Source organism: Mixophyes fleayi, chromosome 6, assembly GCF_038048845.1.
Source record: "Mixophyes fleayi isolate aMixFle1 chromosome 6, aMixFle1.hap1, whole genome shotgun sequence".
Classification (NCBI taxonomy): domain Eukaryota; kingdom Metazoa; phylum Chordata; class Amphibia; order Anura; family Limnodynastidae; genus Mixophyes; species Mixophyes fleayi.
The window spans coordinates 174,123,290-174,146,489 of record NC_134407.1 but is presented as its reverse complement, the minus strand read 5'-3'; the positions used below and the strand labels follow the sequence as shown (position 1 = coordinate 174,146,489).

The 23,200-nt window shown below is 40.6% G+C and overlaps 1 protein-coding gene across 1 annotated transcript in view; it reads right to left on the bottom strand.

Moving 5' to 3' along the window:
• Nucleotides 1-407: 407 nt before the first annotated feature.
• ADAM11 (ADAM metallopeptidase domain 11) overlaps nucleotides 408-23,200 on the bottom strand; it is a 52,482-nt gene continuing 29,689 nt past the window's right edge. Inside the window, exons 12-27 of the mRNA XM_075177326.1 lie at nucleotides 21,848-21,932; nucleotides 18,666-18,756; nucleotides 18,534-18,585; nucleotides 17,362-17,461; nucleotides 16,051-16,122; nucleotides 14,705-14,800; nucleotides 12,541-12,621; nucleotides 11,678-11,728; nucleotides 9,703-9,766; nucleotides 7,501-7,600; nucleotides 7,078-7,197; nucleotides 6,461-6,629; nucleotides 4,188-4,302; nucleotides 2,494-2,584; nucleotides 2,342-2,359; nucleotides 408-1,126 (exon numbers count right to left, since the gene is read on the bottom strand). Coding sequence (XP_075033427.1) covers nucleotides 1,111-1,126; nucleotides 2,342-2,359; nucleotides 2,494-2,584; nucleotides 4,188-4,302; nucleotides 6,461-6,629; nucleotides 7,078-7,197; nucleotides 7,501-7,600; nucleotides 9,703-9,766; nucleotides 11,678-11,728; nucleotides 12,541-12,621; nucleotides 14,705-14,800; nucleotides 16,051-16,122; nucleotides 17,362-17,461; nucleotides 18,534-18,585; nucleotides 18,666-18,756; nucleotides 21,848-21,932 — 1,321 coding nt within the window. The 3' untranslated portion in view covers nucleotides 408-1,110. The remainder of the gene's footprint in view (nucleotides 1,127-2,341; nucleotides 2,360-2,493; nucleotides 2,585-4,187; nucleotides 4,303-6,460; nucleotides 6,630-7,077; nucleotides 7,198-7,500; nucleotides 7,601-9,702; nucleotides 9,767-11,677; nucleotides 11,729-12,540; nucleotides 12,622-14,704; nucleotides 14,801-16,050; nucleotides 16,123-17,361; nucleotides 17,462-18,533; nucleotides 18,586-18,665; nucleotides 18,757-21,847; nucleotides 21,933-23,200) is intronic.

The following is a 23,200-nucleotide window of genomic DNA, read 5'->3' as shown; positions in this document are numbered from 1 at the left end:
ATATATCAGAAGTAGTCTTGGGCATTACATTCAACGTTGGAGTGTTAAACCAACTTGAGATCGTGGCAAGTCATGAAAATGTAAAAAGGTTTATGTCAAGCCAGGGTTTTTGTGAGCAATATTCTTGATAGCATCCAGTCGTAATATATTTTTCAGCAGTTCTAGGATGTATATAAGTTAGCTTTAACCCCCCCTCTTTTGAAAACTGTTAAACTCTTTCCCATAGTCTTCATATCCATTTGTTAGTGCAATTAGCATGTGTAAATAATTTAGTGCCTATTTGCCATACATAATATTTAAAAAATATTTGCAAATATAGATGCTCCTAAAATTAATTATGTGACTATAGAAAATAGTGGGGCCCATTGTTAGGTAGGAACCTTTTTCTGCCATACGGCAAAAACATAGTCATAGTCTCCAGTAGCAACATGATACTCCCAGTCATTACCTGGAGTCAAAGTATATTTATGGCAGTAATAGAGTTAACTCCAGGCGTCCGAATGTGCACCATTGGCAGTGCTGGCCCTCCTAGGACTAATGGCAGTGATGGTGCCTACACATAGGAGGCAGACATTTTGTGGGCGGAAACAACAATCATGACAATGCAGTTTATCAATTCACTTTATCTTATGCCTCACTGATGTCCCTTGTAGCTAAATATTGGCTCATCACACAAAATGGCAGCTTCCGCTGTGCTTAGGCTATTTTTAAGGGTTTTGATCCCATTTTAAGAATAAAGTGTTTTTATGTTAGTAACTTGTTTTAAGGGGTCAGTCCCAAAGCAAAGTGTACTAATGGCAGTGATATATTTTAAGGGGTCATTTCTTCCTGGTTATAAATTGCTGCAGCCTTTAGGACTGATAAGTTCAGTAAGGTTTCTGGCATGAGACGCTTACTACGTAACGGTCTATAACTGTCCTGAGGACGAGACCGTTTAATTCTAGTTTCGGAAGACAGGGAGAACGTTTCCCTGCTGCAACTTAGTCATTCTTATCGCACTCCATAGACCATCATCTTGTTTGTGTCATTTAGCAAGGCTTAGAGGTGTCATGGGAATGATAGAGAATATTGAGAAATGACAAGAGAGTGTCACAAGCGACGTCCACCCAGCTATCCCCCGCCAGACCTGGAAAACAAAAAGAGAACGCACTTTATAGAAAGCAAATGTATATTGGGATTTATTTATTAATGTAGCACTAAGAAAAGCGATGTACAGTAACCCAAGGCAGTAAATATTAACTTTAAGGGCAGTGTAAGACTAGAATATTGGGGGTTTCTGGTCAGACAATTATAGTGTTCTAAAATACCAAAGTGATGATACTGTTGGGAAAAGTTGAAACTGAGTGGAGAATCCTGTTCCACTATCACGTGAAAGCAATTCAGCTGTCAAAGAGCTGCATATGGCATTTCCACAGCAGAATCTCATTAGTATAACAGGGAAATAATGTTCCCCATGGATTTTCATGACTGTGCATCATTACTTTTAAATACTGCAGTTTGCATAACAGAAAATGATGGTATTTTTAAAATGCCTGTGACACTGCCTTTAGCAGTCTAGCCAAACTATAGAAAACCATTGCAGTTATGTTATCTACTGTACATACATTATAAATAATATATCCTGATAGTAGCACCAGCCAATATCCTCCATCCCCACGGATGGCACTCACCAAATTGTGGTCTCAACCAACCACAAGACTGGATCAATCTCAAACATGAAGGAATATGGTAGCATCACTTCCTCATTTATAAGCACAAATCACAGCTCCCTATGAACAACACTCCCTAGTAAATCAAGTAACTCATACCTAGATTAGGACTAGATTAATATTATTACTACCTGGTTCCGATCTTTTGGAATACAGGGGAGATTATAGAGTTCTGCAATGCACCCTACGAGCTAGGCCGTTCACCTCACCAGTATAGAGACCTCTTGCATAGGGAATTCACCCATCCTATAGCTGAAAACCAGTTACTCACCTCTGCTAACAAAATGTACTGTAAGTAAAACAGAGGGTGAGATCATCCGTAATGTACTGTAGGATCACCTGAGTACTGATTAACCTAACCATTATGTTTGGATACAATTTCTAGTTCACTTAATATTTGTTTCTTTATGGGGTTTTTTGCCATGACCGGTGAGCTATGAAAAGTTGGGCGAATGACAAATAAGTGGGGATGTTTGAGCTGGATGAGGAGTTACTCTTTTCCTCTAGAACATGCAGAGAAAAGTGTCAGTGACATGTTTGTCCAAACACTCCATTTTAGAGGGATGCTGGTGGTGGTTTGGGGGGGCAGCGGGATGCTCAAAAGCAAGCACTTGTAGTCATCTGGTTTGTACCTTCCTCTCCGGATATTCCTTGCAAAGAGTAAGAGAGAAAAGAAAAGAAAAACAAACAATTACTTCCAGACCATTATAAGGCATATATATAGTACAGGGCCAGGTTATGGATTGCTGACAGTGGTTAGTAAACATGTCAATGTGTCACTTACTTGAAACCCCATCCGGTTCCGCCCAGTACAATAGCAGCAATGAGCACAGCCCCTGCAATCGATCCAATGATGATATTTGTGCCACTTGGACCTGGAATAAAGATGGAGACATTTACAAAAGTGAGAATGTGATTGATAACTGGACATACAGGAAAAACAGCTCAGTTAACATGGACGGCTAGAAAACCATGTATAAGACCTCCAGTGCAAAAGGAAATTATGGCTTAATTATCCATACAATAACCATCCACCATTATAGACAATTGTTCCCCAAATAAACTTTGGGACCTGCAACAGTCCTACATTTACACCAAGTAAAAACATTAAGACAGTTGTGCCATCTTCTCTAACAAGAACATTGATCTCTCAGAACATCGCGGCTGTGCATTTTTACCGTTACTACGGTACATTCTCCGCTCATTTTTCCTCATACCAATATATACAGAGGAAAAAGCAGCAGAGATTTCTGTAAAAGTCCAGCGGCCGCGATGTTCTGAGGAACTTTGTGGCTAATTAAATCTCTGCATAGAGGTATATAATGCCGAAGTCAGCATATTGGATAGAGTCATTTCAATTAAAATCGAGCAAACTTGGTTGTCTTTGTCTGAAAAGATGCGTACGGCACGCTACGGCATAAAAGGGCACGCTACGGCGTAAAAGGGCGTACGCAGCTGCAACACGTGGCAACAACAGTATTTAGTCTTTTACATACATTCGCACACTTGTAAAATAGTACACATTAATGGTAGTTGCAACACATAGTCATTTATGTCGAAATATAGTAGTATTTATGTGTAATATCATAAGTTATATGCATATCAGTAAAACATATGGTACAGGTTGAAGGAATATCATGTGTGGTATCATAATACTCCTCTTAACATTTGCAACTGTCCGGGCCACTCTGCGAAGGAATCGCAGAGTGCATACGCAAGTTATGAATGATAGGGAATTATGAACTATTTAAGACTAAGGAATCTTGGCGGGAAGATCGGAGCATACCCCCTGAGGAGATGACCCCCTCCTTTGGATTCTCTAGGTTGAACTAGCCAATGATTGACAACCTCTTGGACCTTCCTGAAACCTGGACCAATAGAAGCAAGCTATACCATTCTGCATTGTTTTACTGTATTTCTGTGTGCATATAAACAGCAGCTCCTCATCTAGTGTGCAGACATCTCGTCCCCAGACTTCAGGATTGAATGACTGTACACTGGATCCAGAGCGCCTGCTATAAGTAACGGCTGTACTTATTATAATTTTCGCTTGAATATCTACTGCTACTTTTTGAGAATAAATCTTTGTGCGTTGGAAACACAAATCGAGATTCGACAATCGTTATTGGTTAGTGACAATACGCACTTAACAATAAAGACCAATTTCTCTGGCCATTTTATGGACTTTTCTCCTATGAAGCTGAATTCACCAACATTCCAAGGACACAGAGCAGAGTGCTGCACAGTCAGCCGTGTTATAGAAAATCCAACACTGCAGTAATAGTTAAAATATTAAAGAATCCATCACAGCAAATTGGTCTGTGCTAGATCAACATTTACTTATGAGATGTATTTAGAGGAGGCAGTTTGGAGCTATAAGTGCATATCACAAGAATGATCTTCCTAAAATATACCAGTCAGCCAACAACATGATCAAAAGACACACACGGGCTATCTTTTAATGCTTAGGGTACGTACCTTTGTATTTCTCCACTGCCCCAGTGGCTTTGGGAACGGGAAGCGGATCGTACACACTGCAGTCCTTTCCTGTCCAGTCTGAGTGACAAATACATTTTCCCTCATTACTGCAAACCTGGAAAGAAACAAAAGGCCAGGCGGTTAGTTACCGGTGAGCCTGAACACACATCTCTCAAATATGACCTCTGTGAGAGTGGATCCATCATCTAACTATACATACTAGAGGCATCAGTTTAAATTGAATGTATTAGTAACTAGTGACATCACTCAGGCATGAATCACGTATTCCTAATCATTTAGTAGGCTTCATTCTAATAAATATTGGTGCAGCGTACAAAACGGGAGCCTTTACTATTAAACACGTTCTTTTCTTCATTATTTACCAGAGAGGAACAAATGGCAGGAGTAATACACAAAAATGGAAATGAAACCATGCCATTAATTAATACTTGGTTGTCACAGGAAGAAGTCCAAAGGCGACTGAAGAATATTAAGATAAATAAAGCTCCAGGTCCAGATGGCATACACCCAAGGGTCCTTATGGAGTTAAACTCAGAAATAGCTAGACCGCTATTCTTAATTTTCAGAGATTCAATCTCATCAGGCTCAGTACCAAGGGATTGGCGAATAGCAGATGTGGTGCCATTGTTTAAAAAGGGGACGAGATCACAACCAGAGAATTATAGACCTGTAAGCCTGACATCAATAGTGGGGAAACTACTGGAAGGTATTTTAAGGGACAGTATTCAGGATTACTTGGTACGCAATAAAATTATTAGCGGGAATCAACATGGATTTGTGAGGGATAGGTCATGTCAAACTAATCTAATTAGTTTCTACGAGGAAGTTAGTGGGAACTTAGACCAGGGCAGGACAGTAGATGTGGTCTACTTAGATTTTGCAAAGGCCTTTGATACAAGGCCACACAAGAGGTTGGTTTACAAAATAAGGGAACTGGGTCTAGAAATCAAAATGTGTACTTGGATCGAAAACTGGTTAGAGAATAGGGAACAGAGAGTTGGTCAAAGGTCTTAAGTGGAGTACCTCAAGGTTCCGTGCTGGGACCACTCCTTTTTAATATATTTATTAATGACCTTGGTGATGGTTTAGAGAGTAAAGTTTCTATTTTTGCAGATGACACTAAACTCTGTAAGGTAATAAAATCAGAGCAAGATGTAGCTTCTCTACAGAGGGACTTAAATAAACTGGAGGATTGGGCAGCTAAATGGAATATGAGGTTTAACACAGATAAATGTAAGGTTATGCATTCAGGGATCAAAAACAAGAACGTAATCTATAAATTAAATGGAATTAATTTGGGAGAATCTATAATGGAAAAGGATTTGGGAGTGCTCGTAGACAGTAGACTTAGCAATAGTGCTCAATGTCAAGCAGCAGCTGCAAGGGCAAACAAAGTATTGGCATGCATAAAAAGGGGCATAGATGCAGGGGAAGACAGTGTAATTTTGCCACTATATAAATCGTTGGTAAGACCTCATCTTGAATATGCAGTACAGTTCTGGGCACCACTCTATAAAAAAGATAATTTGGAACTAGAAAGGGTTCAGAGAAGGGCGACAAAATTGATAAAGGGTATGGAGTCATTAAGTTATGAGGAAAGGTTAGCCAGTTTAGCCATGTTTACTTTAGAAAAGAGGCGTCTAAGGGGAGATATGATTACTATGTACAAATACATTAGGGGTCAATACAGAGAGCTTTCATGGGAACTTTTTACCCCGAAGGACCATACACAGGACACGTGGTCATCCCCTAAGGTTAGAGGAGAGGAAATTTCACAACCAGCAAAGGAAGGGGTTCTTTACAGTAAGGGCAGTCAAGATATGGAATTCATTGCCAGGGAAGGTTGTGATGGCAGATTCAATAGATATGTTTAAGAAAGGGTTAGACAAATTTTTAGCGGAAAGGTGTATCCAGGGATACGACCGTTAATTTAAAATAAAGGATAGTAGTGTATATAGGGTAAAAATTGGATTGCAATATTGAGTCTGGGGGGATTTTCAAAATTGAAACAGATGGGCGGTTGCCTACTCTGGATTAATTTCAAATATAAGTGCAGGATCGCAGGAGATCCAAAATAGGTTTAACTTGATGGACTGGTGTCTTTTTTCAACCTCATCAACTATGTTACTATGTTACTGTGGAGATCTGATGGTCCCACTTATGGTTGGTAAATTTTGCACATGAGTCAAAAAGAAAGTTACTTATAATACAGTCCTCTCATCATTGAGGGATGACCCTCCTACAGAACCTACCCCATGGTCCGAGCACACTCCTTCACTACCACTGCCAGGGCAGGAGCTGAAGTTGAAAGCAGTAGCTGAGAGACACTTCCGATCTAGGCACATCATGTTGGGTCCACACGGTGTCCCATCCTCCACGTACCCCAAACATGAGCCATCTGGTAGTATCACCTGCCCCCCTCTAAAACCAGAGAAAATCAATACATGATTAATTGCTGGAGGATAAAAAAAAAAGTATTTGAGGGGCACTAGGATTGAGTGACAGTAGGAACACTGGTGTGAAATATGATAATGAGCAATCAGGAAATTAAAGGGTTACACTTGTAATGAGGTATTTAGGGGCAGAACTAATAATATTAATAGGGAATTTCCTACGGTCCTATCGTAACCTTTGCTCTACTTCCTGAAACCAGTATCTAGCTGAACAAGGACTTGATGACTTGTTTCCTGACTTTGATCCACCCTTCTATTTCCTGAGATATCATCAGCTATGCACTCAATAAGGCCACAATCCCAGGCCCTCTTTTGAGGACAATTAAAAACTAAAATAATTACTTTGGGACTTTGAGTATATTTCTATATAGAAGCAATGCTATCATCTGCATCAAGTAGTAGACTTGTCCTCTCACCTGCAGTCAATGTATCTGTTCTGGTGATAGAAGCTCATACTGGTGATGTCGCTGCTCAGTTCTCCAATCCTTGGTATTCCAGAGATGTTGGTGCATAGGAGGTAGCCACAGAGCACATCTCTAGGAGACAGAGGGCATGAAAAGAGATCATCTGCTGCTATATGGACAATGGTGCACTAAAGATCTTCAGGATGGGTTTTCTACTAACAAACAGTAGCGATTTTTAGTTCTGTATCTTTTCTAGCACATGGCCCTGCATGTTGGGAAGTGTAATGCAACAAGACCTGGACAACTGTACTGTGCTTATTCTGGTCCTACAGCATGACTGATCAAGGAAGCAAGTTTGCCCACAGCAACCTTCTAAAGAACTGTGGCTATCGATTCTCCCTAGGGGTATGGATACCAATGTCTGTTTACACTTACGGTTTGCTGCACTGAATCCAGTTATCTCCATCTCTCCCACAGTTGCCCTTCTCTGTGCCCTCAATGTTTAGTTTTTCATAGCAGAACCGGTCAGATTCACCTGGAGTGAAAAAGAAACTGGTCATCAGCCGCTGAAAAGCCTACCTATTATTTTATTCAAGTGTGATAATTCAATATTTAAGAATAAAGGACTGTTCTAGAAACCTTAACTTGGTTTGGATTATTCACAATGCTGGGGTGGTCTGCTTAATCTGGGTGCAAATATTAACATCTGTCTGTTGGCTATAAATGTGGCCAAACAGCCACATATGTCCTTAGGGCTGCAAAGAGGAATTCAGGGCCCCGGTACAACAACTTCATGGGGCCCCCCTTATAGTTGAGCATGGCAAAAAAATTTGCGGCGGCGCAAAGATGGTGGTGTTCATATAATTTGGGGCGTGGCTATGCACCATTGGGGCGTAGCTAGCAAATGAAAAACACCCTCCTACAGAAAAAAAACTGTATTGTTGTGTACACCAGGACATCTAGCACTGTAGTATAGTATATAAAGAATGCAGTGTGTACATAAAAAGTTCTCAGTCTTGGCCTGCCCCTTAGATTGGGCAGAACACTCACCAAAAAATGGGATTGTTCTACTAGAATCACAACATTTCACAGACTGTCCTGCTCTCTCCTACCTGTTCTTGTCACTTTCACCAACTGTGGCTGCAGGTTTCTTTAGTTGCGGTTTGTCTGGATCCTGGAATGTTGGGGGCCCTATTTGGGAAAAAAAAAAATTGGTATATTTAGAAAATTAAAAAAGCCGTCGTTAAATCAATAGCACCCACAAGTAATAATTAGGCCTTCCTCCAGCCCCTAAAATTATAGTATTCCCATTTAATAAATAAACCTATTTCCCTCGCTGCAAACAGCCCCAGTAATAAATTAATAGTATTTACATTTCATAAATATACCTATTTCCCACAACCATCACTGCCATTAAATAATTCATTGTCACATTTAATAAAGAGACCTCATTCTCCCTAAACTCACCCCCACATTCAATAGCCCCAAACCACCCCATCTTAAATGAATAGTACCCACTATTACATTGCCCCACCATCACCCCACAAACAAAACAGCACCCATTAGAAAGCATCTACCTCACACACACTACATTGCCACAAGCCCCCTGTGCCATCACACACATTACCATAAGTCCCCTGTGCCATCACACACACACTACCACAAGCCCCCTGTGCCATCACACACATTACCATAAGTCCCCTGTGCCATCACACACACACACTACCACAAGCCCCCTGTGCCATCACACACATTACCACAAGCCCCCTGTGCCATCACACACACACTACTGTGCCCCCTTATGATCACACTACGCCCTCCATTCTGCTTTCCCCCCCTTCACCTGGCCCTCCTTCATCACTTTGTTCTTTTACTTACCTTTGTATTGGTTTATTTCATCTCTTTTCTTTTCTTCTCTTCCGGTTTCTGTCTTGGTCCTCTCTGCGCCGCTCCTCACTGAATGTCGGGTTTGACGTCATGCCCGTCATTCAGTGTGAACGGAGTAGAGAGGAAGAAAGAGAAACGCCACCGCGATCATGTGATGTATTTAGTTTTTGTTTCTTTAAATACCCTGCCCCCCAACCAATGAAAGGGGCGGAGCCCCCCTGCTTAAAAAAAATAATCAAAGAAAAAAAAAATCAGACAAGTTAAAAAAAAAAAAGAAGGGAAAAAGGTCTGCATTGAGGCCCTGTGTTACTGTGCAGTATGTGAATGTAATGGTATAGATGATGAAAACATGATACAATGCTTCAAGATTAAGATACAGTATTTAAAAGACAATTAGCCAGAATGTAATCATTAAGCCAGGCATACATATGGAATAATAGGTGCAGTGAAGGCACAAAATGGCTTTTGAGAACACTAGTTTGAGCGGAGAGATGGGTTAATTAATTGGAGAGAAACCTATCATCTGGATCCTTAAATCAATTCTGTGGTATGTCTCCAGTAAAATCATCTGCATGTATTTCTCAGAAGATACAAAGGTCGCATTTATCAGTGTGTAATTATGAACATCTTGCTAAAAACACCGAAGCTCAAACAGTGTGATCTCTAAATATTAGTAGCTTTGTTTCAGACTGAACAAAATGTAGTGACAAGCTGACACCACAGCAGTGTCATGTGATTAATGTAACTCACTGCGTCCCCAGACTGCATTGCACTGGCGCTCTCTGGTCTTACACCGGCCTCCATAACACCGACCCTGTCAAGTAGAAATATATATAGACAGAGACACAATGCTATTTAAGACGTTGTCACACATCGAAAGATACAACAAACATTTTGCAGAAAGCGCAGTGGACGTGATAAAGTGTCGGAGTCACTTTCTGATTCAGAATATTTTACTAGAAGTACTAAATAATGGGCCTTTGTACTGTGAAGGATGATTAATGTGGAACCACCATTTATTCTGGTTTCTACTATCCAAGTCTGATAGTGTCGTTAATTGAGTACTTATTCTAAAATGTCATCCTATTAGCCCAGACAGGTGAAACTCTGGATAATCCATACCTGAATATCCCTTGAACTGTAATTCCAGCAAAATAAACTATACTGTTCGTAGGAGCAGAGGAAAATACAATGCATTGTTTACCTTTCACAGTCATGCTCTTTCTTTAAGTTAGTAAAAATATTTTTTCCCATAATTCAGTGGCTCCTAATGGGTGTGCCATAAACCAATGAAACCTAGAAGTACTGAGCTCCAAAGCCAATCCCCCTTCTTCACTACTAAGGCAGCTCATTCAAAAAATATTCTCTCTGTGTACTCCAAGTGCCATTTTTCTGGAGTCTGTCCGTCCTGAACATACAGACCCACCAACATGACCCCTTCCTCTCAGTGCAAAAGGCTCTGCACCCAAGCTTCCCACTTGTGTTACTAGTGCAGTTGCCTGTGGGAAGTTCCTAAGCAGTGCATTTTGGATAGAGTGAAAGGGGTCTTATTGGAGGGTCTGCAACATAGAACGAAAATTACGGAAAATAATGATCTGTTGTCTCTGTCTGAATCCTCTGTGGCACCTGTCACTGATAATTTGCCTTTGTCTGAATCAGACAAGCAGTTTCCTATTTGAGTTCTGACACTCAAATATAGTTGCTTTAGGTCTTTCTTTTTCATATTCTGTGCTCCACCGGAGTATTTGTGGAAGACAATGATCAATGTACTAATGGCTTTTTCCAACTCAATATTCATCTCTAGACAGTATGGTCGATAGACAACAATGGTTGGGAGCTTAAGATGTGGCTAAATATCCACTCGCACACTGATCCCTCTGGAGCCACTGGCTTACAAGAAATATATTGTGACCGGAATGAAAAAACAGAAGTGTGAGAGAGAAGCAGTGGAAAAACTGTGTAAGAGTTATTACAAGTCATATGACACGTCAATGTATAATTATTTTATAATGCACAGTGATGTTAATGAGTGAACTCATGTAAAGAATAGCTATAAAAAGTGAGTTCCCCATGTGTAGAATAAGGAATAATGTATTCCCACTGTAATTTATTCCATATATTAGAAGACACCTTTTTCTGACCTGTATAAAAGCACTTGGCTTACAGATTGTTACATTTATATGGTCACAAAACTCCTAATATAACTTATATAACATTATATTCAGGTACTGCACAGTAGGAAGTGCGTTACACCATATATAATGGGTTGAATGTGAAGATTTTGAATACTGTCTGAAGACAGTAATTGATATAGGTAAGACATATATGATAAAAACTGCTTAAGAACAGTGGTTAGAGAGGATTTCACTTCTTATACTACTAAATTGTAAACTACTTGTGTAACATTATACATGTGAAAGAACTTATACCTTTATACAATCAGATTGATTGCATAAGCATCATACATTTATAGTAGTATTTAACTGTGTGATTATCAGTTTATAATACTGGAATAAAGTCTTTGTGACTGAAGCCTTCAGTAACACATTCTTCCAAAGACATTTAATAGCACAAATCAATAATCCAGGAATCAATATCACCTATGTGGAGTCCCATATAGGAGTAATCTTGTTCCTATACTTCAGCGGTGCCTGTGGTGTTCTGAAACACTGGAGTAATATTCTACATAGACAGTAATCTATATAACAACTGACAGCAATGTCACCTGTTCATTGTCACAGAAGTATCCGTCCTGCTTGTGTAGATTTGCGGGGCACTGTGTAAACAAAATGAGACATAGATTATCTTAGACAGACTTAGGCCCTCACTATGTACCACAGTGATTCAATATAAAGCATTACTTATTATGAAAATATACTTATTTTCTTTTGTAGCGTAATTTTTTTTCCATATTATACAAAACAAATTGAACACACAGGAATTTTAAATGTGCCGATACAACACAAACAAAAAATTAAATGAGAATACTCTCATTCAATAGCCATTGATGCTTATGGAGGCCATTAAAAGATTTTCAAATTAGCCACATCAAAGTATTCTCTTTCCTGCTCTATGAGATTTATGGAATCAAATGAATTGAGAAATAGATGATCTATTCCATAGAATAGAACAGTCTTACCCTCTCCATAAAATCTACATTACAGGCTTTGGCCTGGTCTGGCTATCGTTAATAACACCTGTCCTAATAATAGTAGTTTGGTTGGTGTCCCTCCCTTAGGTGTATGGACCCTGATAAATCGTGTGAATGGCAGCAGGTCCAGGTGAGAGAGCCAGAGGGAGGGGATATAGTACAAAGATTATTGAAAATGGAAAACCTCTATAAATTAAGCAGGAGTGTGTCTGTAATGAGGTAACTGGTATTGGGGGTTGGTTTTGTAGCTACAAAAGTTGAAATTAGTGGATCCTACCTAGATATAAATTTAGAGATTTAGAGGATGACAATTGAGCCATTGCAGTTGCCTTCTCAGGTAGCAGAGGTGCCTCCCAGTCCCAGCATGCTCTCTCAGCAACTGAGATGTAGATGAAAACAACTGGAGAGTCTTATGTTGCCAATATATCAGCACTCACCACACTGGAGTCTCCTGGACACGTCTCTGGCACATCACATTCATTAACAGGCTCACGACAGACAGTACCTCTGGGCTCATGCTGTTAACAAGACATTTAAAGATGTTGGGGTGACTTTCTGCAGTTTAAATGATATCATAGAAAATGATTATCACATTCACAGTTGTGTAGCCGTCAACTAACTTTTGGCTGCGCAAAGCTGCCCCACAAATTAGCGTATAGCCAGCAATATCGGGCAATTATGAGCGCGATGACTGATAACAATCAGATCAGGCATGTTGCAAAATGAGCTTAGGAGATGACAACTAGGTCTATGTGTGAGAACTTGTTTTGACTACACTAATGGTACCCAGTGTGGTTTGGTAGTGTTTTGGCCCAAGTACTGAAAATCTACATCTTGTCCGATTTGGACATTTATCTTTGCGGCCAAACTGGGCAGTGATCCTGTTGCGTGACACTCAGGCCAAACTGCAGAATCGGCCCACGTGTAGCCAACAAAGAAATGAGGGGACTCAACAAGCACTGAATGGCCACACTCTGATTGGGTTTTAAGTGATTCAGCGTTGTGATACCTATTTCACCGGTAGAGTAATAGGTATCATTATATAAATACTATCTACGATGCAGTAATATTAGTTATTTTAAAATTATTTCTGTATATAATTATTCCTGTAATAGAGCTGAAACTGCAAACGTTATGGATGAAATACTCTACAGAGACTTATGATACTACACCCCCAACCTTGACCTGACCACTGGACATGATTCTATATCACTCCATACAGACATCAGGCACTACACCTACATAACATGACCTGACCATTGTACAATTCTATAACATTTTTTACAGACATAGGACACTGCATCTGCATAACATGACCCGACTACTGGATATGATTAAAATACAATTACATAACATTCTATACAGACCTTGGGCACTATGCCTATGTGACCTGACCTGCCCTGACCACTGGACATGATCATAATACAGTTATGTTACACTATCCAGACATAGGACACTACAACATCCCAACATAAACAGTCAACTAGAGATGCTTTTAAATGTGAACTCTATATCAGAAAAAAATGTTTTCGAGTGGAGTGTTTATTTTTGTTTACATTTGATAGGACAATGCACAATTGTAAGTTTATCTTTTGTATATCCGAGGCAACAAAAATAAAAGAGGAAATCTTCCTGGAAGATAAAATGTCTGTAGCATGTAAAATAATATGAGAACTGCTTCCAGCAACCAAAATAAGTTATTGGTAATTGGTCAATATTTAAAAACAGGAACAGTCCACTTAAATTAAAATTAAAATTAAAAAACAAAACAGGGTTTTTGTTTCTTGCTATTGGGGATAGTTGGAATACAGATGGAATCTAGCAAGACACTACTGCATTTTCCTCCGATTTAAATAATCGGCCAATGTTTATATAAGCAAATGTTGTTTTAGTGATTTCTTCTCTGATCCCTAGTTGTATGTATATTGCTGTTTATGAACACCCCGATCTGCCCAGCTCCCTGAGTAAACATTTGCATCTGGTTAAAGAGGAGCACAAAAGACCCAGCACAAAGGCATTCGCAGCTTCTGGCTTTTGAAGGAATACCGGGAAATCTATCCAAGAGCCACATGGCAGTGAAAACAGATAGGTGGCACCTTTAAATGAGCATAAAGTCTGTTGTTTACTTTCAACTTCCACATTGTCACAGATGGGGTGGAGGCTGGTTCCCAGATGACAGCGTTTATGGCCTGTCATTTTATACGTACAATATATACAGTATATACAATCTTGACGAAGGTCCGATTCTTATTGTAACAAGACCTATAATTACTGTACTAGGGATGCAATTATTTACACATGAAGAGAAACACTGATGCTGTTATTCTATTTCTTCCTGTCCATAGCTGCCAATTCGAGTGCTCTGTACCGCCATCCTGATTGGGACAGCTTTGTCTCGTGGGTGGGAAATTTGGGAGGTATGTCTCACACGGGTGCCGCACGCAGCAATGTAGGTGTTAGGAGGGGAGGACAGTACGGGACAGCCTAGCACATCAAAGTGGGAGGAATGCAGATGAACATTGGTTATCACCTAGGGCCATATTTCTCAGTCACATGATTCTTTAGGCTGTATAACCAATCTATGTTTACCAATCTCCTTACCCGACATCGTCGGCAACACAGCCCGTCACTACACATTGCATCGTGGCTGAGTGTGCATTTCTTACAGCAGTTCCAGGCACCGGTCCTGTTACATTCCTGTGGACCATAACAACAACAATGCCCATTATTTACTGAAAATAACTACACACATTCGTATGTTTTGGCTAACAACCAGCTGCAATATTTCTTATTTTGAAAGTAAAAACAAAAGAGAAAGATATGACTTGTGTCTAAGGGGCATATTCAATTGACGGTGGGAACGCCGAAAATCCTGCGCTTCATAAATATTACCGTTAATACGGTAATCCTGCACGTAAAAAACGTTAATACGGTAATTTACTCGCTGGATTTCAGCTCGCAGCTCAGGGAGCTGCGAGCTGACATCCAGCAAGATATTACCGTATTAACGGTAATATTTTTGGAGCGCGGGATTTTCGGCGATCCCGCCGTCAATTGAATATGCCCCTAAATGTTTCTCCTCTGTCTTTTCTTCTTAATTATCGCAACTAAATACATTACATTGTTAATATGTTAATTATGTTCAAATAGAGTATTATATAGGCTTTATACGATTAGAGGTTTTCCTATTTCACACCTACTGCATTTAAACACATTATATACACGAGGGACAGCAAATAAAATCCCTTCTACATTATACAGCCATTGCCTGCTATGCTGGAACTTTTAGTTCTACCAGAGTTACATCAACCTTAGGTTGATGTAGAGTGAACTTCAACTTGTCAGTGTGGCTGATGAGGTGTTTTAACTAGACATGTGTTGGGTTCATATTTTAGAATTTTACTGAATACTTAATCCTGTTGCAAAATGATTCTGCAGAAATCAATCTGAACCCCACATTACATAGTGAAGTTAGTAGAAGTAGAATAAATATGAAAATCGTATATACTTTTAGCCCCAGGAAGCAACAACTGTGTTCTATGCATGATTTGGATTCTTTTGTACAAACCCGAAGGATCCAGCCACACCAAATCTAGCTGCAAATCCTTATGACTAAAATGGATTTGGTTTATCTCTATTCTTACAAGTTACCAGGAAGTCTTCACTGACAGTTATGTATTTCCCGGTAGGACACTAGAATGCAGTATAAGTGGTTGCGGCTAGTCTATTGAGCACAAAGACACAAATAAATACTTTTATAAACAACATACATTTATTTGTTGTCAAAGATACGTCACAGGGTAACGCATGTGACAGTCATTGGTTGGGCAGGTTTATTTCTACCTTCTCTTTGCGGTCATTGTATGTACAGTGTCTGTAACACGGGCCCCTTCATGTGTTGGCAGTTTATAAAAACAGAAATAAGAAATAGTCATTTCAGTACTCACAGCATTTGAGCCACAGTCACATTCCTCCCCCACTTCCACAAATCCATTCCCACAGGATGGAGCATCCAGCAGCTGGGAGAGGAAAATGGAAAAAATAAACAGTGTGAGCAGGATGTAGAGCCCACAATAAAGATATGTGCTATGTGAAAATGCTTATATGTGCGCACACTGGTTATAAAGGCCCATTCTCATGTTTTGCTGTGTGAGGTGCATTACACTCCCGTGTGTTACCGTGCTGCAAGCATTGCTCTCTGGGGCCGTTCACACATGCATAGAAAAAAAAGGTCCACATCCAAACGGACTAAGATCGTACATGCATCATTTATACAATACATGTATGTAGACATGGCTTGTAGCATATTCCTCCATTCATGCTCCCAGCAAGTTCTACGGAGAATGTATGACACAGACAGAATATGTACATGCTACAAGGTTAGAGTAGGGTTTAGCACAAGCAGAGTGTGTACTGTGGATGTACAGAGTGGATGTACAGAGTGTACTGAGAGTTCTCAAACTGACTTTTACATTGTAGGGTGTAAAGTGTTAAACTATTTGATTCCTGGTGGCATATCATTGTGAACTGTCCAGCCATGTATATGAACTAAATTCATTGAAATCTTGCAGCATACATGTAAAGTAACTTCATTACAGCCACACAGCATTTATGTTCCATGTGTCCAGTTTAAATGGTTAAAGTGATAATCTTGTCCTAAATATGTGGGGCTGATCTACAATGGTAATTATGAGCAGAACCTAAAATTGGGCTTAGGGATCCCAAATGTAACATAAGTGTGTTAAGTGGGCTCTTAGCCAGTTGTTTCTTTCCTCATAATAGCAGTATAACCGGTATGCACTATTAGTTATATTACGTCATTGCGCAGTTGCCCCAGTCTTCTGTATGGTTATCTACTAACAGGAAAATATGAATTGGGACTGGATATGAGAAGAAGACCAGGGGGATAGGCAAAGAGAGCCAACAAGAGACGGGAGGAAAAAAAGGAGGGAAGAGAGGCCAGGCATGACTGGAGAAGTCAGGAGACAAGGCTGCGCAGGGGAGCAGATAGGAGATGAGGAGGCCCACATTTGAAGGGGAATATAAAAGCAAAACTATGTGCATTGTGTTGGTTTCTGTGGCAAGTATTAATTGTAGCAAGATATCAGGCAGGCCCTAGCTCAGATTTTCCTTTGCCTCCCAGAGTTATTTTGCTACCCCAAAGGTGGTTACCTAAACCACCTTCCCGGTGTGAAATCTGATTACAATAATTGCACAATAATAACTTCTTTTTTATCTAGCTATGGAAACCTGTATACCTTAAGGGGTTTGTTAAATAGACACCTCCCTCCTCCGTTTTGCAGGAATTGGCGGTATTCATCAATACTGCAGCGGGAGAACTTCTGGGGGAGGTAGTAACTGAAATCAGACAAACAGGTGTAAAGAATAATGAGAAGCACAATATATACTGTGTGTATATAGTTATTCTGAATTCTCTTTCCCCGTCCTCCTAATCTCTTGATTTGTTCTGGTCTTTCATGCTCACTGTGGGTAATTATTTTACCATAATTCATGAATGGTCGTTATAAAAATGCTAGTTATCTGGACCACTGGATCCCAAACAGGGATATGACAACCAGACAGGACATCTCACAACCATAACACTTTCACTTAACCTAGCAAACATTAGTAGGCACAGTGCTATCTAGAGGACTTTTGGATGTATAGAATCTTATATAGACCAGTGAGCAAGAGGCGGTGAATAGGAGTGTTTGATCACGAAAATCTTCCTAGTAATTCTGGCATTAAATCAACAGTAATCCATAATTGTATGTTGATGCCCAATGTCTAGCCGTGTCTGCTAAACTCCTGTTTAGGATATGTTGTAGAGGTTTTTGTAAGTCAATATCTGAGATGGATTGGTACCAGGGAAATGGAATGAAGCTGTTGCCAACCAGCACCTCTCTGACAGTGTATCTTAGGACCCCTGTAACCAGAATTTATTTATTAAACACATAATCCGTGTCAGCCCTGTATCTTGTACAAATTGATCAGATAAAAAGGATCCACAATGGCAGCACAAAGTGATACTCATTGTCCATATTTATTGATAGGAGCACACATGGATAAGAACAATCAAAACCCTCCCTAAATTACATGGTATTGGATGCTGTGAAACCTTCTTGTCTGAATGACACCACAGATGGTTTCAGTGGTCCTTTCACTGCGCTTCTCCACAAGAATTCACTAAGTGCTAAGTGCTCACCAAAATGTCATGTTAGGATCAGTATTGATTATAGTAAGATACAGTGCAATCAATCTGTCTTATGATACTAAAACATGACAACTATTTATGACAAGAGGTAGATTAACAAGTAGGCTCATAAAATAAATACACAAAGATCTAAATATATTCATAAGTATTTTCAGATTTTTCTGAATCATTATTGTTGCCATTAAAAGCAAAGTCTTAGTGAGCTGTGTCACTTACCCGGTATCCTCCATGATACAGCCAAGCCACAGATCTGGACAACTGCATTCACCTACAAGACAGAGCACACATCAGTAGTGCAGTGATAAGCACCAGAAGATTTACATCTAAAGCAATGCCCAGATGTCTTACCGGCAGCCGTCCGCGGTTTATTATACATCATGCCAAGGTTTTGTCCAAGACTCTGTGCCAATGTCACTGCCATGGCAGCAATGTTTCCATACTATATAGGGCAGAACAGAACAAAGATGCATTATAACCATGGTGTATCTTCTACATGTCTCTGTGTATATTGCACTATCCTCTCCAATTCTAATCAGAAATATAATTTAAATAGAAAGCATCAGATTTTCCCTGCATATCTGGAAGACTATCCTGCTACCTAAACTGAAAATCAGTCATTTTATAGAAACAGACCCCATCGCGGCCACACATACAATATCTTAAGGCTTCAAGTTAGCAGCATAGTTGTGCTACAATATTTACAGCTGGTGTTACTGCAGGCCACATCAGGGGCATCACTTTACTGCAGGCCACATCAGGGGTATCGCTTTACTGCAGGCCACATCAGGGGCATCGCTTTACTGCAGGCCACATCAGGGGCATCGCTTTACTGCAGGCCACATCAGGGGCATCGCTTTACCGCAGGCCACATCAGGGGCATCGCTTTACCGCAGGCCACATCAGGGGCATCGCTTTACCGCAGGCCACATCAGGGGCATCGCTTTACCGCAGGCCACATCAGGGGCATCGCTTTACCGCAGGCCACATCAGGGGCATCGCTTTACCGCAGGCCACATCAGGGGCATCGCTTTACCGCAGGCCACATCAGGGGCATCGCTTTACCGCAGGCCACATCAGGGGCATCGCTTTACCGCAGGCCACATCAGGGGCATCGCTTTACCGCAGGCCACATCAGGGGCATCGCTTTACCGCAGGCCACATCAGGGGCATCGCTTTATCGCAGGCCACATCAGGGGCATCGCTTTACCGCAGGCCACATCAGGGGCATCGCTTTACCGCAGGCCACATCAGGGGCATCGCTTTACCGCAGGCCACATCAGGGGCATCGCTTTACCGCAGGCCACATCAGGGGCATCGCTTTACCGCAGGCCACATCAGAGGCATCGCTTTACCGCAGGCCACATCAGGGGCACCGCTTTACCGCAGGCCACATCAGGGGCACCGCTTTACTGCAGGCCACATCAGGGGCACCGCTTTACTGCAGGACACATCAGAGGCACCGCTTTACTGCAGGCCACATCAGAGGCATCACTTTACTGCAGGCCACATCAGAAGCATCACTTTACTGCAGGCCACATCAGAGGCATCACTTTACTGCAGGCCACATCAGAGGCATCACTTTACTGCAGGCCACATCAGAGGCATCACTTTACTGCAGGCCACATCAGAGGCATCACTTTACTGCAGGCCACATCAGAGGCATCACTCTACTGCAGGCCACATCAGAGGCATCACTTTACTGCAGGCCACATCAGAGGCATCACTTTACTGCAGGCCACATCAGAGGCATCACTTTACTGCAGGCCACATCAGAGGCATCACTCTACTGCAGGCCACATCAGAGGCATCACTTTATTGCAGGCCACATCAGAGGCATCACTTTACTGCAGGCCACATCAGAAGCATCACTTTACTGCAAGCCACATCAGAGGCACCGCTTTACTGCAGGCCACATCAGAGGCATCACTTTACTGCAGGCCACATCAGAAGCATCACTTTACTGCAAGCCACATCAGAGGCATCACTTTACTGCAGGCCACATCAGAGGCATCACTTTACTGCAGGCCACATCAGAGGCATCACTTTACTGCAGGCCACATCAGAGGCATCACTTTACTGCAGGCCACATCAGAGGCATCACTTTACTGCAGGCCACATCAGAGGCATCACTCTACTGCAGGCCACATCAGAGGCATCACTTTACTGCAGGCCACATCAGAGGCATCACTTTACTGCAGGCCACATCAGAGGCATCACTTTACTGCAGGCCACATCAGAGGCATCACTTTACTGCAGGCCACATCAGAGGCATCACTTTACTGCAGGCCACATCAGAGGCATCACTTTACTGCAGGCCACATCAGAGGCATCACTTTACTGCAGGCCACATCAGAGGCATCACTTTACTGCAGGCCACATCAGTTTGTAATAAAAAGGCTATCAGGGAGTTCTTATGGAGACCTTTGTCACAGTGAATCAAAAATCTCCTAATTTAAAATGAATACTAACATCAATTTTAATATATTCGTCTTAAATTCCAACATCCTTATATGGTCCTAACATTGGGCCAAGTCCTAAATCTGAACCTACACCACACTTTAATCCCAAACATTAATCCAAACCTAAATCCAAACTGTAAACCTAACTCAACACCTATAACTATCCAAAGTCATAACAGCACTGATTTTGTCTTACTTTAGACTACAAAACTTAAGGTACACAGTATAATTTGTATGTAAAAAAAAACTTGCTAAGACCAAATTGCCCTGTTATTGTTTGAAACCAGACACACAAAAAAAGTAAACCAGAGTCAGAAAAGCTGTATGCAGTTCCTTGAACCACCAACCACTTGTGGCGACCAGGCTGAACAATTAGATATGGCTATGCGGCCCAATATGCCATTACATAAAATGCTACAAATTCAATGTACTGATTGAAAGCTAAATCTAAGGCTAACACATTATTACTAGAATCCCCTGTTTTGGGCGAGCCGTTCTTGGCAAGGTTAAAAATCTGTTCAGTTTTTGTGGCTCCAACTAAGTCATTGGGCTAGATTTACTAAGCTGCGGGTTTGAAAAAGTGGGGATGTTGCCTATGGTAACCAATCAGATTCTAGCTTTCATTTATTTAGTACCCTCTACAAAATGACAGCTAGAATCTGATTGGTTGCTATAGGCAACATCCCCACTTTTTCAAACCCGCAGCTTAGTAAATCTAGCCCATTGTGTCTTATAATGAGATGGTGATTGTTGTACTGTATGTAGGAATGTGGCATTCTTTAAAAATTGGAATATGTTCTTATTGTACTATATAAATGTATCACCACACAGTACTTTTTGTGCACAATTAATATAAATTTTGTTTTGCCTGTAACATGATAGTCACAGCAGTTAAAATCTTGGTAGTGTACTGAGAATCGTACTGGTAGGACAGAAGTGCAAAGTTTTCATGTAGTAACACTCAAAAAAAAATCAAGGTCAAAAGAACTGCTGTGACCTATGCAGAACATAATATGTTTCAGACTCTGGTGACTTTAGGATAAGACTATGAGGCTAACCTGTTGTACTGACCTCAATTATTCCTCCACTTTTGGTTGGAGAGCATATCCCGCCAAAATACGCCGCCCCACTGCGGCTGCTCTTAAAAGTGCGTCCTCTAAATGCAGAAGGAGGAAAAATATCAGTTAGGCATTTTGGAGACAAGTTGATTGGGTCAGGATCTTGAACATTTGAATAGAAGAGTCCCTAACATTAAAATGAGTAATAGTAAATGACCAAAATAACCCACAAAGTTTCATAGTTAAAGTTATATTATAATGTTCTTTCCATAGCAACAGAAACTGACTGCGCTACCAATTTTTCACATGACCCACATACTACTTTCATCATAACATCACTTTGATTTTAATTGGAATTGTTTATAAGATCAGTATAGGCCACACCCAAATAGATTTACGTACATCCTGTATTCTGCATTTTCATAGCTGGTTTGAGAAGATGCTTTGCTCAATATTTTGCAAATTGTTAGAGTGAGAAGGAAATGTGTGAATCTATAAAAATAAATACACAACCACAAACTACTATCACATTTAGACCACTCCCATAATTAGTTGGAACATTTCTTTTTTACCTGTAAAATGCTGCTCATTTGACACTCACTTCTTACCCCTTATTAATATTTAACTTGTAAAATGTGCATAGATGGAGCACAAGAAATTAAACTAAACTACTATTTTTAAGGGGGTGGTAAAACTGCCTGAATAAAAATACACTGCAAACTCCCTCAAGATCAGGAATGCCTGCAAATATGCCCAATCACCACCTATCCCAGCGCATGTCCAATCACCACCTATCCCAGTGCGTGCCAAAACTCCATATTGTACAATACAATCTTGTTTTTGCTTCTGTGTATAACACAGCTATCCCATTTTATACAGAATGCCTCTACCCCGTCCATGGCAAAATAGTCTCAAAATGTCACAGAGCAGAAGGAAATGGCCTTGACGCTGCACACTCACATTTTTCTATATTCATGACTGATGCCCTACACTGATTAACACTAGTCATGATAGGTGGCACCTCTGCTAATTTTTTGTACATTTTTTTAGTTTTGTGGAGCAGTTGAAGGCAATTAACAAGCTTTAGTAAATAAGTAAGGAGTGCATCATTGGCTTAGAATACAAACAAGGATGAAACTAATTAAGTGAATGGAAGAGAAGTAAAAATGAACGATAATTTGATGAACCCCTCCACCCACACCAATTTGTGAGACTGGAAGGGTTACAAAGGTTATTTTATCTAAGCAATTGATCTCAGAAGCCCAGTTCTAAAATCACGTTATTGGTTCTCTAAAGGAGAAACTTGTTCCTGTTTATTCCTCAAGTAGGATGTAGCGAGAGCAAAAACATTTCCACTGGTACAAGT